Raw genomic sequence first — 19,487 nt, 5'->3', positions numbered from 1 at the left:
ACATCCACTCCCCCATACACCCTCATAGCATAGTGTTTAATTAGTTAAGCACAGGGACAACTTTATCTCTAGCTTAATTTCCTTGAAAATATAGTGCTTCTGATTTGTCACTTTACTGAACACTCACACTGTTGTTTTCTTTTTATGTTTACTAGCAGAGTACAGGAACGAACCAACAATGTTTCCTAAGTTACACTTGTATGATAACCACTAAACCATCAGGGCTACTGAAAACCAAGCATTCCACTTTCTTCTAGTTTTTGAGGTTTACAGTACCATGTTCGTCAAAAATGCCAATCTTTGGGCAGAAGAGTGGATTTTTTGGTCCAAAAACAAATACCAGTGTTACAACATCCACTATAAGAGTGGATTTTTTGGTCCAAAAACAAATACCAGTGTTACAACATCCACTATACTTGCCTGCTTTGGCCCCAGTAATCATATCATGTTCCTAAACTAAAAACCTCCTCAAAAGGGCCTCAGTTTTAACCAGATGAAGACATTCAGAGTCACATGAGAATAGAATAAGAAAGACTTCAAGAAACGATTTCCAGTCGTGTTTCGAGGCATGGTATGAGATGCATGTAAAATCCAAGGTAAGGACTCACTAAAGGACATTAAAGGTAGGACGAAATAAAAAAAAGCTCTCATAAGAACAAAATAGTGTTTGCTGAAATAATACAATATACCCATAATATAGTTGCAGAATTCTCTTCTCAAGAATTACAAGGCGGCATGCGTTTGGCCTCCTTCAGGAGAAGAAATAATAAAAAAAAAAGACATGAACCAACTTGGTTTATAATTTCCAACAAAAATCTTAACAACCTAATTGTAAAAATATTTTAACATATTAAGACAGCCACTGTAGTTGTTAAAACATTAGATTTTATATCCATTGTATTTTCTCAACATTATATGTATATATTTTAACATTCAAAAATATATTGTAATAGTGCTTCTGACTGCATTGATATCCCCCTGAGGATAGTCTGTAAAGACCGAAACATGTGAGGGATGACGAATTGAAAAAAGAAAAATTCTTTACTGGTCACACTGGACAGAACTGTTCCACCTCTTATCACTAAAGGTTAATGACAATATGCATTTTGGTGACTCAAACCAATTATTTATTTGTTGCTCCTCGTATACCACCATCATCATAGTCTACGTCATCTTCCTCCTCCGACGCCTTTACTCTTTTGAGTCATCTAACAACTAAGCACCTCCACCTGTCTCTGCTTTCTCTAAAGTTCCTCCTCCACATCTTCCTCCCACATTATTCCTTCCTTCTGTGACATCTTTCTAACATGTTCCCATCTTGTTCTTGGTCTTCCTCTAGGGCACTTTCCCTTTCAGTTTCATGTTCATAACCTTCTTTGGGATTCTCTGTCCATTTCTAAAATGTCCCGCTGTCCATTTTATTCTGTTATTTATTACAGTGATTTTCACTGTAACTGGCAGGTAAGTTAAATTCTGTTCTTTCAGCTTGAGCAATCAGAGCAAAGGAAGTCTGTTCAGAAGTTGTTAAGAAGGAAGCACCAGCAGCCAAACTGCACTGTTGCAAATTCGCAACTGCTCAATACTGTCAACCGTTGTCCACAGCTACATTATACAATGAGAGGGTACCTAATTATCACAGTGTACATTTTTGTCCTCTATGTGGAAATACATTTATCAAAACCAGTCACATTCAATGAAAATTAATGTTTCAGAATGATACATTTGGCACCTCTATTAGTTGTTTCCTCTGTCTTCTTCATTTCCTTCCAAGACTGTACATGTGACAGGTTCATAACTCAGCCCCCTCTTCTACTAAAAAATGTTGTAATTTGTTCTTCACTTTGAACCTGAAGATGGTGGCAGTATGTTCCTCTGAAACACTGCCAAACTTCTACTCAACTAGACAGCACTACATCCCTTAAGACAGTAAGTACTCTGTCATCTTCAAATTCTATTTCACGTTTGTTTCTTATTCCGTATCTTGGTTCTCCTTCTATACTTCCTTTGTCCAAACCAATATTTCTGCCCTATACATTAACATAGGCATGTAGTAATTTGTAACTATACATGGCTACAGATGACTGGTCATCACCATACCATTTTTAGAACAATGATAACTCTTAGGATGAAACCAGAAAATCTCTTAAATATGAACATGTACATCATCCTGATAGTCCAATGTTTAGCATAGAAGTTCAGCATTTCAGGGGATCCTANAAAGCGTCAGTATGGCATCAAGCACCTGAAGCGAGGAGCAGGAACAAACATTAACTTCAATACAGTATGTCCACTCAAAATTACAAAAAATCTTCAGACATGCATTCTACAACATTATACTGCCCCATAAATATGTCTCTTCATGCATTCAATGACCCATTGTCATGGAATACGTGTGAGGCAGCCCAAAAGTGAACATTTGATGTGGCATCATGTACAACATAATCGTCAGACCATTTTTCTTTGCTGAGAAGACTGTCACAGGTAGCTGATACCTAGACATGCTGCAGCTCTACACCTTTGCTCAGCTGGAACACCTGCATCCAAATGTCTTTTTCTATCGAGACGGAGCTCCACCCCACTGATAGCAAGACATGTTGCGAGCTCTGAACGCAACATTTCCAGGCCATTGGATAGGACGAGATGGTCCAACAGATTGGCCTCAACATTCCCTGACATCACGTCACTGGATTTCTTTATGTGGAGCTACGTAAAGAACACAATTTATGCCACTAAACTGCGAGACCTTCAGGCCCGGATTGTGGAAGCTGTTGGTACCATCACTCCAGATATGTTGCAGCAGACCTAGGCGGCACTTGATTACATACTAAGATATCCTATGTGTCACATACGGTGCTCACGTATAAGTGTATTAATTTTTTAAATTAAACTTTGTGTGCTGTGTGACTGATATTTGTCAATAATTAGGTCATACCTCTATTCCTTACTTCCTGAGAATACGATAAAATCAGGCAATTCATTGTAGACACCCTGTACTAGAAGGCAACTCAGAAATTCACATGAGAATCTAGAGATAATACATATACTGCAAATAGTAATGGGACAAAACTACTTCCAATTTGATCAGCAATACTATAAACAAACCAGTTAGTCAGTCATGGGTCACCCAACATCACCAATATTAGCCAAAACATATATACAGCACACAGAACATAACCACATATATACAATTAAAAAAAATCACAGATTTCAGATGCTGATGACATATTCATAATATATGACCAAAACAACATAAAACATTGAACAAATACTCAAAAAATTCAACAGCTTACTACAATCACCCATAAAATTTACTGCAGAGAAAGAACTACATGAAGAGATCAACTTCTTAGATCTCACAATACATCACAAAGACAAAAAGTTTAAATTTTCGATACACAGGAAACCCACACAGACCAATATTATAATACCCAATAGCTATTGCTAGCCATATGAACATAAACTACCTAGAATTAATTACCTACTAAATCAATTACACATATCCAATTACCATAAGATCAAAGCAAACAGAAAAAACACTATTAAAAACATACTACAAAATAACGACTATAACTCAACCTAAAAAAAATCACTTCCACAACTACAAAAATATATATACAGTAAAACTTGGTTATAGCAACATTGGTTTCTGCGACACCTTGTCTATTGCGTCAAATATTCAATGGTACGAACTAATTCCTCATAAAGCAACTGTTTTTATACCTTGCTTAGTACGACATGCACAAATGCATCAACCTCGTATGTAACGTCATTTTCATTCCTGAATTTCTCTGATATCGTGGGAAAGTTCGATGTGTCTGCCCACCCTCACTTTCTCTACTTGCTGATGTGACTGTCCTGGAAGAATACGACCGCGGGCTGCAAGAGGAGCGTGGGTTTTATGCGAAAACAAGGGTGTGGGGTGGGACTGCGTGAATAGTGCAAGAGGACGCGGCAGGTTGTTAACTGCATTCCTTTCCTAGAATCTCGTCTAACAGGACCTCACATTGTCTACTTACCCTATAGTGTTCCTGCCTAAACCCAGAGAAGTGCAGTAGCGAAAACATGGCAATGAAAAGGAAAGTTTTAAGCATTGAAGAGAAAGTTAAAGTGATTCGTGAAATAGAAAATGGAAGGAAAAAAGCTGATGTATGCCGCGAATTTGGTTTGGTGAATTCTACAGTACAAACGATATGGAGAATCCATATTAATTCCACGTTAATGTTACGTTAGTCTGTACTTAACTACGTATTTCACTAAAAAATGCAACATTTTAACTCGGTCTTTGGTAGATTTTTACATGACTAACATAAGGCTACTGTGGAAGAGCCCATTTCGGTTACGACATTCGTTTATAACGACACTATTTTTAGGTCCCTTTGATGATGTTATAACCAAGTTCTACTGCATACAAAACAGCAAATTCATAAAAAAATTATACATCTTTGCACTGACAATAAACATATTGTGACATGTTGCACAACGGAGAACCCCTCCTACCCAGCAGTGACGTGGCGAGTGAGTCAGCGCTCCGTCACCCCCCTCCGCACGGTGACGTAACACGCAACACAGCTGACATGGGTAACGGCCAACAGCGGTACCAACTGCGTAACATGCGGGCACTGTGACTATATAAGAAAGCTACACTGCCTACGAAGACAGTTGAGTTGAAATATAGCAGCAGTCACGGTAAGAAGACCCGAATGCGTGGTTACAAGATTTTATGTGACAGTGTGCGATAACTAAGAAGTAAGCGAGTGGAAGACTTATTGTGTGCTTTCAAGACTTTGTGTGTGCTGTAGTACAGTTATATTTGGAGTGTGTAGCCTACTGACAATAGAGTGATTTGATTTGCAAATTGGGTTATAAATTGTGAAACCCCGCAACATTCTTATCATTAATTGTAGGTTGTTGAATAAACCAGTTAACAATCTGAACGGCGTAATCAGTAACGAAACACGTTACAATATATTATACATTAGAGAAACACAGACGCTGCAAAACGAAATAACACAGAATGAAGCGAGTTTTATTTTCAAGCACACATTTAGCATGCTCTACAATATGCAACAGCATGGAAATATATTGACTTAAGACCTACAGCTGTGCAATGGTTTCAAAAAGTGAACAACTGCTTGAAGATGGTCAAGTAAGGCCAAAACATGTAGGAACCAATGTGATTTTAACATTATTTTTAATTAAGAGAGAGACTGTGAACAGTTTCAAGTTGCATTAGAGACTGAGGTGAATGAGTGAGTGACACGTCAATGGAACAGGATGCTCGAATACAATATTATGAGACAAATACTCACCTCATCATCCTTCTTCCCATGGCTTCCCTTCTCCTTCTTGTCATCCATCTTTGGTGTTGGTCCAAACTTGGTCCTGGGACGACCTTTAACCCATCCACGCTTTCTTTTGACTGGTCTCTCTGCTTTCTTGTCCCCTGGTGGAATATTAGACTTCCCACTTGCAGGACCTTGATGAACTGGAGCTTGCTGGTGAAGAGAAGGAGGAGAGAGTGGTGGAGCAGCTACATGATTGCTTTCCCTGCCACCAGGTGGTTCCAGCTGTACTTCAGGCTTCAGCTCTGGCATCTGAACTTCAGTGCAATCCTCTGCCTCTTCATTCGTGGATCTGAAATGAAAAAGTTGTGAAAATTTATGTTAAGAAGCGGGTTCCCCAGATTTCAAATCCTGTTAACAATGAAAGAAATACAATACACAGCATATGGGGTACTGTGTCTCCAAAACATCTATTATGAGGGTATGTCATACCTTATGTAGGCAACCTTATGGAAACCCTATATGGTGAACAACATATCTGTATAAACATACTGGTTCACATTATTCATTCAAAACAGATCTAGTAACTTTCTAACAGCATACTGATTTATGTCACTATGTGATTATGACGCACCCTGCAAGATGTTTTAGACAGTTTCAGAAAGCAACCACACACCGCTACCAAATAAACCCTGACTAAAATAAAGTATTACCATGAAGGAGGATATGGTATTATGGAATAAGATATCATGAATAGACTAATCGAAATAAGATAATGATCTGGGGCCTCCTCACATGGATTTGGACTACAAAATCAATAACAAAAACTTTTATATGACTTTACATGTAAATATATCTAAAGATAATGGTCACATAACTTTGACATCAGTAACAAAAGGCATTTTACAGTTATAAAATATGTTATACAGGTAAAGGTAAAGTTGTCCATGCTCAACTAATTAAGCACTACGCCATGAAGGCATATGGAGGAATGGACACTTCTTAAACGAACTGTAACCGCACCATGCAGGGACCTCAGGAATGTTTTTCATTTACAGTGTTAATTACAATGCACTACATGGAAACTAAATGTACTACTGTTAACAATAGATGATACAGAATTGACCCCAGCACCAGCAGACGCCAAGGACAACATCTGGTCTTTCTGAGGGACAAGCAAGCTGCAGGTCACTTGAAAACCCAGAACGGAGCAGGAAGTATCCCGCTGTGTTTTCTGGGGATTTCAATGCTTAACTTCAACGGTACAAGTCTTTGAAAATTTGAGACTTGACAGAAACGAGTCGCAATAATTTTCGAAGGGGCATACAGAGCGATTGTTAGCGTACCTCCATTTATTTAAGAGCTGTCAGAGGGACCGTGTTGTACTTAGGCCCAAATTAACATGGATCTGGTTAGGGATTGGCTGAATGCAAATGAAAGAAACACCCAAATTTGAGGTTCAGCCAATCAGCAAAATTTNGGTAATAGGTAATTGTAGTGCTCCCTGTGTGAGCAAGGCCCATTAGTCGCCCTGAGACAGAATCTCGTCCTGCCGTCTGAGCAGTCGGAACCCCAAACGTCCCCCCCATCCAAATCCCCACTTTGTTTTCCCCGTTCAAAACTCGTGGATGTCATCCAAGTCCACTGGCGCCCACACAAAACCAAATTCAGAATAATCCCACTCCTTACCCTGAACCAGAAAGCAACAGGAAGCGGCGGATACAAGTGCAGACAACAAAGGGGTGGACGTGAAGGACGGTAATAAGTGACGACCAACTCGAGAGGCTTGAAGTCTCACTGAGTGGTAACAACGACAGAAGAAGAAGAGGAGGGAGGCAAAAGAACTAAAGTCAATTCTGTTTTTAAAATGTAAAACCAACCCATCATTACATTCTAAAGGGTTCTGACAATGGTGTATAACACAGAATTACTGGGTTTTTGGACTTTTTACATCATCCAGTATTACAGATGATAGAAAACACAGCATTTCAGAAACTGGATCTCTTATGTCCGCAGGTTAGCAGGGAAGACAACTACTCCAAAAACCCAGTATTTCAACCAGCATTAGTTTACACAATTATATAATATAATATGATTTTAAAATCAAAACATGTCGGACTGAATAAAAGTATATATTCATGAGTGCTGTACTTAGATGGTTACAAAATCTGTCAACCATATGGGCCATAACTTTCCTGCATGTATGTTAATCATCAAATAACAGAGTACAAAGATTTTCTATCAAATTATCTGCTACATTTATTACATATCTGGATAACTATCAAATAAATATAAAAAACTTACACATTCTTTTTTAAAGCCTCTGTTACCGCAGTTTTCTTGTTTAATCTGGAAACAAACCAGAATATTACATGACTACAACATTCAAAGGGCAGAATTCAACATCTTGGGAACTATCCAATCCTCGCAACTCCAAAATACCTGAATGAAGGTGGAAAAACAAGTGAAAACCTTCAAAAAGTTTAATGTGACTGAAACAAGCCAGCTGCAAACTCAGAATATGAGTTCTAAATCTCCGAGCAGTGGATGATCTGTGGCCATATTTGCATGTGGGTATAATAGTTTCATCATTTAGGAACAAGAGATTTTAAATCTACCACGTCTACAGACATGGCATTCATATTTTAAGTCTGGGTGTTACAGTACCAGTACTGAAGCAATTCAATGCTAGGCCAAGCCCTAATGCCTAACTCAGAAATACGGATCTTAGATCCCCTCTTCTACGGGGCTGACAGCTAGACTTTTTAACTCAGGTAATAATATCTGTACAGTACTGCACGTGTGCATTCCAACAGTGCAATGCACAGGCAATAAAACATAACAATGTAACACAATATGCACGACTCTTTTAACAGCTCAAGGATCTGGACTGACTTACTTCGCTTCTTCAAGACGCAGCTTCTTCTCCCGCCTCTGTGACCATCGTTCCCGCTTCACTTCTTGTGGTGTCGTGGTTGCACTCTTTGAGGGAGCTGTTTGTCTGGTAAAGATTTGTGACTGTCTTCGTGTTCTCTGAACAATGGATTGGTCCTTCGAACGTAAATTCAGAGATGTTGTTTCCCTGAGTCTGTTACCACTTGCAGGTGTTGCTGTGGAGATGGCTGTTGCTTCTGTTTCTTTCCTGGCCTTTTCTTCTTTAGACACTTTAGCAGCTGTACACAGTTTTAGTTAGTAAATAGTTTTAACAGTTCACATTTTTATAACAATTTTTATTACATAATGACGAACCTTGAGATTTATATAGATCACCCAGAATTATTAAAACAACAAAATGTAGAAGGTGATGATGGGCTATGGGCTGAGCATATAGCCAGCAGGGAGGAGACAATGAATGCATACCGAATTTTGGTGAGTAAATCTCTTGAAAAGTGTCACTTGGAAGACCACGCAAGAAATGGTTGGACAATACTAATCCATTATGCCTCATAAATCTCTAAAATCAAAATGACCCTGCTAATTCTTAAGGTAGTAACGTGCATTAAGATCTTGTTTAAAATTTAAGTACCTGCAGAAACTGAGCTGATGGCATCACAACTGTTTTATATTGACAGGACAACAGTGGAAATGGATCTAAGTGAAGTAACAGTAAGTTGTGAGAATGAGAGGAAGCCGTTCAATGGCAGGTGGTGATAATAATGGCACTGAACCTTCAGCTTCTGCTATCAGTGCTTTAATTACTTTCCTATGTAATAAGTGAGGGCACAATATACCATCTTTGGAACAGTTAATCAATAAAACCAATTCTCTGGTAACACAACCCAAATGTTTGCCACTGATTACTCTTTAAAATAGTCAAGTGAATTAACTTTCCAGTAACAAGAACATTATGACTACTTCAAAAAAAAGTCTACGGGACCCTTGCCTGGGCTACTGCAATCCAATACACACATTACCACAACTGAATTCCTCGAGAATGACTTTAATAGTATCCCTTTGATCCTCTGTCTCAGTATCCCTAGAGGTTCCACTGTTTTCAGAAGTCAAAATCAAAACAATTTCTTACTATGGTAAAAAGCAAAATTAAAATTAGAACTCACCAGCATTGCTGTTGGTAGCACTTCTCATTTCCCGACTTGAGGATCTTCTGCCACTGCTGCGAATGGCACCTTCCTCAGGTTCTTGTCGTTTACCCCTCTTCACTTCTGGCTCACTTAGACTTGGCTCATGATGCTGCTGACGTGTATTGTGCTTACTGGTTGCAATAGCTTTCTGTGTGTTCTCCCTTACTGCCTGCTGCTTCAGATTTGACTTTGTTTTAGGACCATCCTCAGTCAGTGGTTTCAAAACCTTTGTGTTGGTATTCCGTGCTAGTGTCTCCTCTTTGGTCGTGGAAGGATGTCTGACACTTCCCACTTTAGCAACCTTTGCAACAGGTTCTGGTTTTGACTTCTTCCTATCATTCAGCACCTCAACTGTTTCTGCAGTCCCATCACTGCTTTGGTTACCCAACGATTCTCTTCGTTTCCGTTTGTTTGACTTATCCTCCCCTCTCTTGACATGATGCAGATCGGGGGTAGATTTACTTTTGACTGGAGAAGTTTTGTTCACCATATCCAGCATCTTTGAAGGTCTTACCATTCTTCTCCTTCCTGTGGGGGGGGTTTCCATAACAGCAACATTATCCTCAACGTCTGCATGATGAGCAGTCTCCTCCCTTGTAGGACTTGGACTGAATCGAACCTGACTCTTCCTTTTACGACCCTTTCTTGCTTCCTTTGCTGACAGCTGTTCAGTCTTAGCTGGTTTTTCTACCATCGCCATGCTTTCAGTCCTTAGAGGTTTCATGCTGTTCTCTGATGCATGGGTACGCTCCAGTGCTGCTAATGGAATATCTTCAGATTTTTCATCTTTAAGCTCAGGATCGTCCTCCTGTTAAAATGAACCACATCTCAAGACCCCATTACAAAACCTTATCAGCTATGAAATTACAAGCAAAATACCATATTCATGTGCAAATGGTCTGCGCTTTTTAGTCCAAAGTTTTTTCTAAAAACAGGCGTGTGACCTACTTACAGATCAGTGTGGTCTCATTCACAAAGCACTTAAGTGACACAATGATTTTGTCAGCACAGTAGTATATATCACCATGCTACATCCATAAACAAAGTTGCAGAAATTGAAAGGTCAAATGACAATATTTTACTTAAAAACAAAACAATTAAAAATTGACTGAAGGCAGATTACTCCTTAAACTTTGTAACATACGAGGGAGAGTCAGTAAATAGGTCACAAATGGATATAAAATGTAGAATGTGATATTCGAATCTGGAAGAAACATTTATTTTTTTGCATATCCTCACACAAACATTGATACTCTTGTTCCATCGCTTTACCAATGCATCAGAACCCGCAGCATAGATGTCTTTTGACTGTTGTCTCAGCCACTACCGCACCTCTGTTTCAACCTCTTCATCGTCAGTGAAACATTTGCCACCCAAGTGTGAACTAATTTACACAACAAAAACTTCCCACTATATACAGGAAACATTTTTTTATGAATATCCTTTGCATCGAGTCCATCTGCCCACAATAAATGCACAACAGAACACTGTTCTTCAGTAGTACAGCCCTCAAGCACAGTCACCATTTTGACCACTGAAACCAGCCTCTGAACATGTGCATCTGCTGCCTAGATTGTCATAAAACTTGACTGTGCTGCTACCTAGTGATACACACAGAAAACCTTTTATGTCCATTCCAGCTGTTTTACTTCCATTTGTGACATATTTACCGACTCTCCCTCGTATGTTCAGAAAGAATCATTCCACAATACTTTAGCCCCACGCAACTACCTTTCAAGAGAGGTACCAAAGGTCTCCAACATCTCAAAATATTTCAGCGACATCAAGCTTACTTCTTATCGGAGCTGAGGTTCTTGAAGCAGTGGCTATAAAACGTTTATCCTTTAGGATAAAATGCCATGTGCCAGAATACTATTCTCTAGGATAAAACACCATGTGGTGTGGTGAAAGTCAACTCCTGAATACTATTCTCTAGGATAAAACACCATGTGGTTTGGTGAAAGTCAACTCCTGAATACCAGTCAGAAGCACCAGCACTTGTGCAAACTTGCTCAGTGAAGTACAAAGTAAACTCTTAATGAAATTAAATAACTTTAAATATAAAGTTTTACATAAAATGAAACTACAAAAGTTTCTTCCATAACTATAGGAACACCTTATATGTAACAGCAACCTAGCTAGTTAGTTAGTTAGAGAGGGTGGGTTCCCCCATGCACCGCGACCAGTTTGATCTATTGTGCTTCCCTCTATGATATTCTACCAGTCTCTATACCCTACCGATAAATGGTGCGTACCATCGGTCTCGCCGAGCAAGCGAGTTCGACCACTTGCTTAGCGGTGTCTATAATGCTTTCCCCATCTATCAGAGGCCTTAGAGACTATTGTTGGGCGGGAAACGTCCTGGGGGATATGAGTTTCTTTTACGTCTAAATGCAGACAAATATGATATTGTTTACTACACGCATTTCATTTCATTTCATTTATTGCATTCTGTCAATCCATATAAGGTCAAACCAACCTACTGGATATAGAATCTGTCATGTTTAAACATAAAGTAATAATAAAGTACACATTCATAACCATGTTTGAACATAAGATAATAAAATATACATTCCTAACCCATACAAGGATAAATGAAAACACTAAGACCACTATAAATTAGTGCAGTCATATACAATAATACAAACATTGATACAGTTGTAGTGGATACATAAGCTGTGTAATTATATTATCTGTAGGAGAGACAATCAAGACAGTGTTCATTGAGAAGCTGATTTATAATATTCATCAATAATATAAAAAGCATAACAAGCCTTATTTAACCTTGATGATAAATCCGTAATATGATTCTTCCAAGATAAGGTACTATCAACATTTATTCCCAAGAATTTAGTAGAATTGATATTTGTAATAATTGAATTATTAGATATTATTTGCAATTCTATTTCCCTGTGCTTTTTTTTGAAAGACTTGTATAAGGTGTGATTTATCACAATTTAATGTTAGAAAGTTACTATTAAACCACATGATTGTTTCGTTCAGAACTAATTTGATATTACTGTTAAATTCTTCATGATTCGTTTTTGATATGATAATACTTGTATCGTCAGCAAATAATACTGGATTACCTATTTTCTTAACGGATAATGGGAAATCATTTATGTAACTAAGGAACAATAATGGCCCCAATATAGAGCCTTGTGGAACTCCATATTTAACTAGTTCCCGTTTTGAAGACACTTTATTAAGTTCAATATCTTTCATTGATACTCTCTGATATCTATTTTGCAAGTATGATCTCATTTACTTATTTACCATGCCCGAGATTCCATAGAATTCCATTTTTGCCAGGAGTATGTTGTGGTTAACACAGTCAAACGCCTTTTGTAGGTCACAGAATAAACCACCAACATAATTCTTTTTGTCTAAAGAAGAAAATATATTATTTAAAAGAATGTGTCACCATTTCAGTAGATGGTTTTTCTCTAAATCCAAATTGTTCAGTGACCAATATATTGTGCTTATTTATATGGAAGTATAATCTTTTATGAATGATTTTTTCGATAATTTTGGAAAAGGTTATGAGGAGCGAGATAGGCCTGTAATTCATAAATTCTGATTTATCACCCTTCTTGTATAATGGCTTAACTTCTGAGAATTTCAATCTATCAGGAAATATACCTGTTTGTAGGATCTTGTTAAATATGTATGTTAAGGGTGATAAGACATACAGAGCACTAAATTTGAGAATTCTTAATGATATCTCATCATATCCATAAGAGTTCTTAGGTTTTGGTGAAGATATTGTAACGTGTTTTGAGTTACCGAAGACGCCGTAGAGATGGTTAATTGGTTTATTTAACAATCTACAAATAACGGCTACAATTACTTATCTCACAGTTGCGGGGTTTCACACTTTATAACCCTAATCGCATTAATCTGTTACCGCTGTTGCGGGGTTTCACACTTTATAACCCTATGCGCAAATCAGCTCACTCTGTCTTCAGTAGTCTACACGTATACGGTAGGGAAGCTGCGTATCACTGTATCACTGTACAACTGTACAACTGTATTAGGCGGCTGCTACAGTGGAACTCGCTGGTAGCCACATTAGAGCTCGAACTGATCGATACGCACTGTGCATCCACTTATATAGCTGCAGTGCTTGCCTGTGGCGTAATGAGTGCCACGTCACAGTAGGACGTTGATTACGGTTACGTTAGCGTTGCGCGTTACGTCACCGCGTGACGTCACCGCGGAGGGGAGTGGCGGGGAGCGCTACGTTACCGTGGAGAGGAGGGGGGAGGGGGGTTCTCAGTCGCGCAACATGTTACACTGCTCCCTCCTTAAGGCTGTTCGTCCCGAATAGCCTAACGGTGCACCCCCGTTCCTTTTCCGTCCCATAGCTGTTCTTGCAGCATCTGGTCTCCGGCTGTTACAACGGCTCCCTTCTTAAGATCAACTCGTCTCGGGTGGTTTCCTTTCAGCCCGGCAGAAGATCCAGTCGCGTCCCATTCATCCATCACTTTCATTCTGTCGCACATTCACTCTCAATGGGGAGGCCGGTTCTTCTATTTTACCGGTTCCTCCTCTGCTTGAAGTCTCTTTTTCCGTTTTGGAGGGGGTCGTCCCCTCCACAAAGTCCAGTCCTTGGTCATTTCTTTCTTCGGAGGTTCCTCATGTCGACGTAACAGCCCTTGATGCGTTGTTCGTCCTTGCCGGCTTCGTCGTTCCTCCTGGTCTTCCAGCCGCTTGCTGGCACGAGACCGTGGCGCCAAGTCCTCTCTCCGGCATCCGAAGGTTCCCTGGGGAGTTTCCTTCTTGAAGTCATTTCTCCAACGTCGTGCCACTGTCGCGCGACGGGATGTCTTCCTGCAGGGGGCAGCCAACTTTTTCTGGGGTCCACTCTTTTCCCGCGTCGAATTCTTCATATTCCGCTTCTTTCGGTCCCTACGCCTTTTCTTCTTCGGTTCTCCGACCGGCATTACTTCGGCGTCTTGTATGGGTACCTCTCGTAAGCCCGCCGCCTCAGGTTTCCTGTTCGCTGAGGCCGGCTTTTCTCCTTCTGGACGTGCCTCTGTTTCTCGGCAGGCCATCGTCACTCTGACCGGTATCACTGTGGGGACCTCCTCTTGTTGTGCCGCCGCAGGTTTCGTGTCCACTGAGGCCGGCTTTCCTTCTTGTAGACGTGCCTCTATCTCTTGACAGGCCGTCATCTCATTATGGTTGGCATTCACCCTTTTGACGGTGAGTGGGTAGTGTGGGGGCCTTAATGCATATGCCGGCGTCCGCCCTCCTTCGCCGGCCGTCGCTTGTTTCCCGACGGTTGGGTACCCTTCCTGTTCGTAGGGGCAGTTACTCGCGAAGTGGCCCAGTTTTCCACAACTCCAGCACCCTGATTGTCTTCCGTCTCCTCGATGGGTGGGGGACGATCGGTACTTCCGGTATGTCTTGGTGCTACCTTCGTGAGGTCTAGCTGCTATCAGTACCGCTTGCAGCTCTAGCGCTCGTCGGAGGGCCTCGTTTACCTTCTTCTCACCTCCTAGCAGCAGCTGGAACCTTATATCGGCATCTCGTATTCCGTATACGAAGGCTATTCCTGCCTCTCTTCCTATGTGGTCTGCAGGTAGATCGGGGTAGGCACGATGGGAAAGTAGTTCAATGGCCGTGGCAAAGTCTTGCAGGGATTCTCCAGGTTTCTGGGTCCTTGTTCTTAATTGGCAGCGGTAGGCAGCTGCAAAGTGTTGGTCCCCGAAACGGTCCTCTAGAGCCTGAAGAGTTTCCTCGTAAGTGGCATTTGCCGGAATGCCGGGTAGTATTTCCGCCGCCCGACCCTTCAGGGCCGTAATTAGGTACGTCGATTTTTCCTTATCCGTCCATTGGTTGTGCTCTGCTACGGTCTCGAATTGTCGCCGGAACACGCTCCACGTTGAATTCCCGTAGAATGTCGGTGGCTGAGCTGTGCTCGCGACGATCGTTGCTGTATTTCCCCGCTCGGCCTTCATTTGCACTATGTCCAACCGGGCCTGGAACTCGCGTTTGGTTTCGTCAATTGCTGCGCAGGTTTCGTTGTAGTTTTTCGTCAGGTTTTCCTGGAGTTTATCTGTCCGCGCGCAGAGGGACACGTCAATCTGCTCAGTTATTTCTGACCGGAGAGTCTGTTTGTCGTGTTCAACGATCGCCAAAATGTTTTCGACTCTATGTTGGATTTGGTCATCCAACTCTGACCGCATAGATCGCATTTCGGCCTTCAATTCTTCCTTGTCGGCCGTCGCCTTTTCTTGGTAGGCGTCTAATTTTGTCAGCATGACTTCGGTTTGTTTCTGGTTGACGTCTAATTTTGCCAGGAAATCTTCTCTGTCTTTCCTTCTATCGGCCTTCATTTCTTCCTTGTCAGTTTTTCTATCGGCGTCTAGTTTGGCCAGGAAGTCTTCTCTGTCTTTTTTCCTCTCTTCCTTCTCTTTCCTCCTCTTTTCCTCCATCTCTTCTTTGTCTCTCTTCCTATCGGCCTCCAACTTTTCCATGTCGGCTTTTCTGTTGGCTTCTGCCTCTTTCAGCATTTCGAATAGTTGTTCCATTTTGTAGCAGTAAAATATTCGATGCACAACAATTCGTATGTGGCGTGTTTAAGTTCGTAACACTTCTGACACCAATGTAACGTGTTTCGTTACAGAAGACGCCGTAGAGATGGTTAATTGGTTTATTTAACAATCTACAAATAACGGCTACAATTACTTATCACACAGTTGCGGGGTTTCACACTTTATAACCCTAATCGCATTAATCTGTTAACACTGTTGCGGGGTTTCACGACTTATAAGCCTATGCGCAAATCAGTTCACTCTGTCTTCAGTAGTCTACACGTTTACAGTAGGGGAGCTATGTATCACTGTATCACACGCTCCCAATTACACAATCGCACACACGTCCGGATCTTCTTTCCGCGACGGCTGCTATACTCCAACTTGTAGTCGGCTGGCTGTTACTTTATAACTCGGAATGTCTTCGGCGGTAGCCACACTGGAACTCGAACTCGAACTGATCGATACGCACTGTGCATCCACTTATATAGCTGCAGTGCTTGCCTGTGGCGTAATGAGTGCCACGTCACAGTAGGACGTTGATTACGGTTACGTTAGCGTTGCGCGTTACGTCACCGCGTGACGTCACCGCGGAGGGGAGTGGCGGGGAGCGCTACGTTACCGTGGAGAGGAGGGGGGAGGGGGGTTCTCAGTCGCGCAACATGTTACAATATTATTTTTTCAATTTCGTGTGTATTCATATTACTAAGTTTCATAGATGGAAACGAATGATAAAAATTCTTATGTAAATAAGATAAAGAATCTTTATTATTAATAGTGGCTTTCCCCGAGGAGTTTCTGATAAGTAATTTTTTGGCTATAGATGAGAACTAATCGTTAAATGCATTTGCTACAGCTAGGGAGTTACCCGATAATTGTTTTTTTAAGTTCACTGTAGTTACGTTCTCATTAAGCCCTTTATTATTAGTAATGGTTTTTACTATATTCAAAGAAGTTATAGTCTTGTTACATTTCAATAAAAGTTTATTATAATAGTAACGTTTTGCTGTCATAATAACCTTGGCTAAGATTCGACAATATTTCTTAAAGTGTTCTTTGATATGAGGATCATTGCTGTTTCTCAAACTAGATAAAGTTTCCTTTTATTAGCGCATGATGTTCTAATACCAGAAGTTAGCCGTGGTTTTAGTTTATACGAATATAGGGATTTTACCACAGGAAAGCATGCGTAGAAGATTCTAAGAAATGTGTCCAAGAAGTTATTAAAAGCCATATTCACAGTAGTTTAAGAAAAAACAGCTTCCCAATTTTCATAGCTAAACAAAAATGTAAATTGACCTATAGAGTAGTTATTGATATCTCTCCTAAAGTAATATACCTGTTTAGGGATAGGAATAGTAGTATTATTTAAGGTCTGAGCATCATGGTCAGACAGACCATTAATAAGAGGATGTACAGAAAATTTGTGCAAATTGGTATTAATATAAATATTATCTGTTAAGGTGCAGCAATTATTAAAAATTCTCATAAGAAAATTAATTGTACTAAAAAGATTAAAAGAAGCTAAGAGAGAGTCTAAAAGGTCTTTCCTATTATTATCGTTAAAACAGTTGGTGTTAAAATCACCACATAAAATTAATTCATTTGATATTTTATTCACTTTGTTAAGAATTAATTCCAATTGGTTTAAGAAGTAAGAAAAATTGCCAGTAGGGGATCTATATATACAGATGATGATAAAGTGGTTTGACATAAAATGTAACTTTAAAGCAGAAATTTCAAAGTCCTTCTCTTTATTAAATTGGTCAAGATTAATAGCAGTAAACTGAATATTCTTATGAGCCATAACACACACTCCTCCATGGCTGTATGTTTGTCTGCAAAAGGAAGTACCTACAATATACGGACTGAAGTTTAATTTACCTATTTCATCAATTCTCAGGTGATGTTCAGATAAGCAGATGATTTGTGGTGAATTAGCAGATAAGGAAATTAAAAATTCATCAACTTTGTTAATAATTCCTCGTATATTTTGATGGAGAATTGTTAATTTGGGTATTTTATGATCATGCACTATTTTATTGGAGGGGTAATTATTCTTACTATGAACAATGCCGTCGAATTGCCTGACACTATTCTTTTCGGTAGTGTTCACCATAGCTAACTGATTAGCACTTCAGTTACCCATAAGAAATCTTGGGACCTTGTTACTGGAATTTTTTTGTTGCGATTGGAGCTCCTAATAGGAGCTTTAACTAGGTGTTCTTCACATAATGGAGCATTCTTATTTTGCAATTCTTTGTGCCAACCAAGACTTATTGGAACCTGAACTTTCTGTTCAAAAAAAGACTGTATAAAGGAGCCTATCAAGTAAGTAGCCAGCCATTTCCCTAATTTATTTCGATGCAGCCCATGATTAGTAAATAACTTTCTATTGTTGTCAATTTCTATCACATTAGCATGGGGAAACGCTTTATTAGTTTCTTAATTTTCTTGTTTAAAACAGATATGCTGCTATTCACAAAAGCTGTATTAGGCAAATCATATCTAAATGGCACATTTATCACAGCTATATTTGTGTGTTTATTAGATTGTATGAAATTATAGATATTTCTCGAAACTAATGAGAACTCATTCAATTCATAGTCGTTTGTCCCACTACAAATTACTATTAAGTCTTCATTAGATAATTTACTAATCTCCTCTTTGGTCGAGTTCTTCAATTCACAGGAACTAGATCCAGGTTTAACTATACTCTAATTTTTACTAAGTAGGGGAGTCAAATTGCATCCATAACCTCTAAAGTGACTGTCACCAATAAAAATTACTCTATGTTTATTTGCTAGGGCATAGTTATCACTGTTTCACATATTAATGGACTGACTTAAGAGTATTTATGCTGTTCTCCAAAAAGTCATTATACTTCACATCAGGCATTTGCTTGTTATTTATACAAATTACACCTTTCACAACAGTTGGAATAGTCTGGTCTTCATTTTCCATTGTTGCCTGGTGGAGGTTCCCTTTGGAAGTTTTACTCTTCCTAGGTCCTTTATAATTCTTGTGATTCCTATGTGAAGAACAAGATGGAGGTCGTCCAGATTTCTGAAGTGGTATTCCAAAGTTAACTTCTTGGGGTCCATGATGGTTCACAAGGGACGTGAAACAATTAATGACTGGAACTGTATACCCAGGTGTAGTTGGTAAAGCTTGAGATGAATGCAGATTTTCCCTCCGAATTTCAGTCCATCCACTTTCAATTTCCCTTTCCATAATATTTTCTATTTGGGAATTAATGTTTCCACATAAGGGTGATGTTCCTGAGATCTTACGTTTGTCAACATTACATTCTTCAAATAAAATTTTAATTATCAATTGTGCAGATTTTAACTCAACTGTAAGCACCTTTAAGTAATTTATCATTTTAGAACAATTTTGGCACTTATTAACTTCATTCTCCCAAAATTCTGATCGATATAGTGAGAGCAGTTACTAAGCACATCTTCAACCGATGCCATACTGGACATATCAAAGGTTATTACTATTCTCTATACTTGTGAGTACTGAGTTCACACAGCAGCAAATACAATGGAATCCCCATTTAATGTTCCATAATTTAA

At 39.6% G+C, this 19,487-nt stretch overlaps 1 protein-coding gene across 4 annotated transcripts in view; it reads right to left on the bottom strand.

The window, feature by feature from the left end:
- The window catches only part of LOC111861518 (histone acetyltransferase KAT6A), a 160,348-nt gene that overhangs the window by 11,164 nt on the left and 129,697 nt on the right, over nucleotides 1–19,487 (bottom strand). For all 4 annotated transcript variants that reach the window (XM_023846167.2, XM_023846170.2, XM_023846169.2 and 1 more), the window contains exons 13-16: nucleotides 9,341–10,172; nucleotides 8,182–8,455; nucleotides 7,587–7,631; nucleotides 5,310–5,634 (exon numbers count right to left, since the gene is read on the bottom strand). In XM_023846167.2, coding sequence (XP_023701935.1) covers nucleotides 5,310–5,634; nucleotides 7,587–7,631; nucleotides 8,182–8,455; nucleotides 9,341–10,172 — 1,476 coding nt within the window. The remainder of the gene's footprint in view (nucleotides 1–5,309; nucleotides 5,635–7,586; nucleotides 7,632–8,181; nucleotides 8,456–9,340; nucleotides 10,173–19,487) is intronic.

The sequence above is a fragment of the Cryptotermes secundus genome, unplaced genomic scaffold (assembly GCF_002891405.2).
Source record: "Cryptotermes secundus unplaced genomic scaffold, Csec_1.0 scaffold991, whole genome shotgun sequence".
In the NCBI taxonomy this organism is placed as follows: domain Eukaryota; kingdom Metazoa; phylum Arthropoda; class Insecta; order Blattodea; family Kalotermitidae; genus Cryptotermes; species Cryptotermes secundus.
Note: the sequence above shows the minus strand (reverse complement) of the source record. Positions and strands in the feature narration are given on the sequence as shown.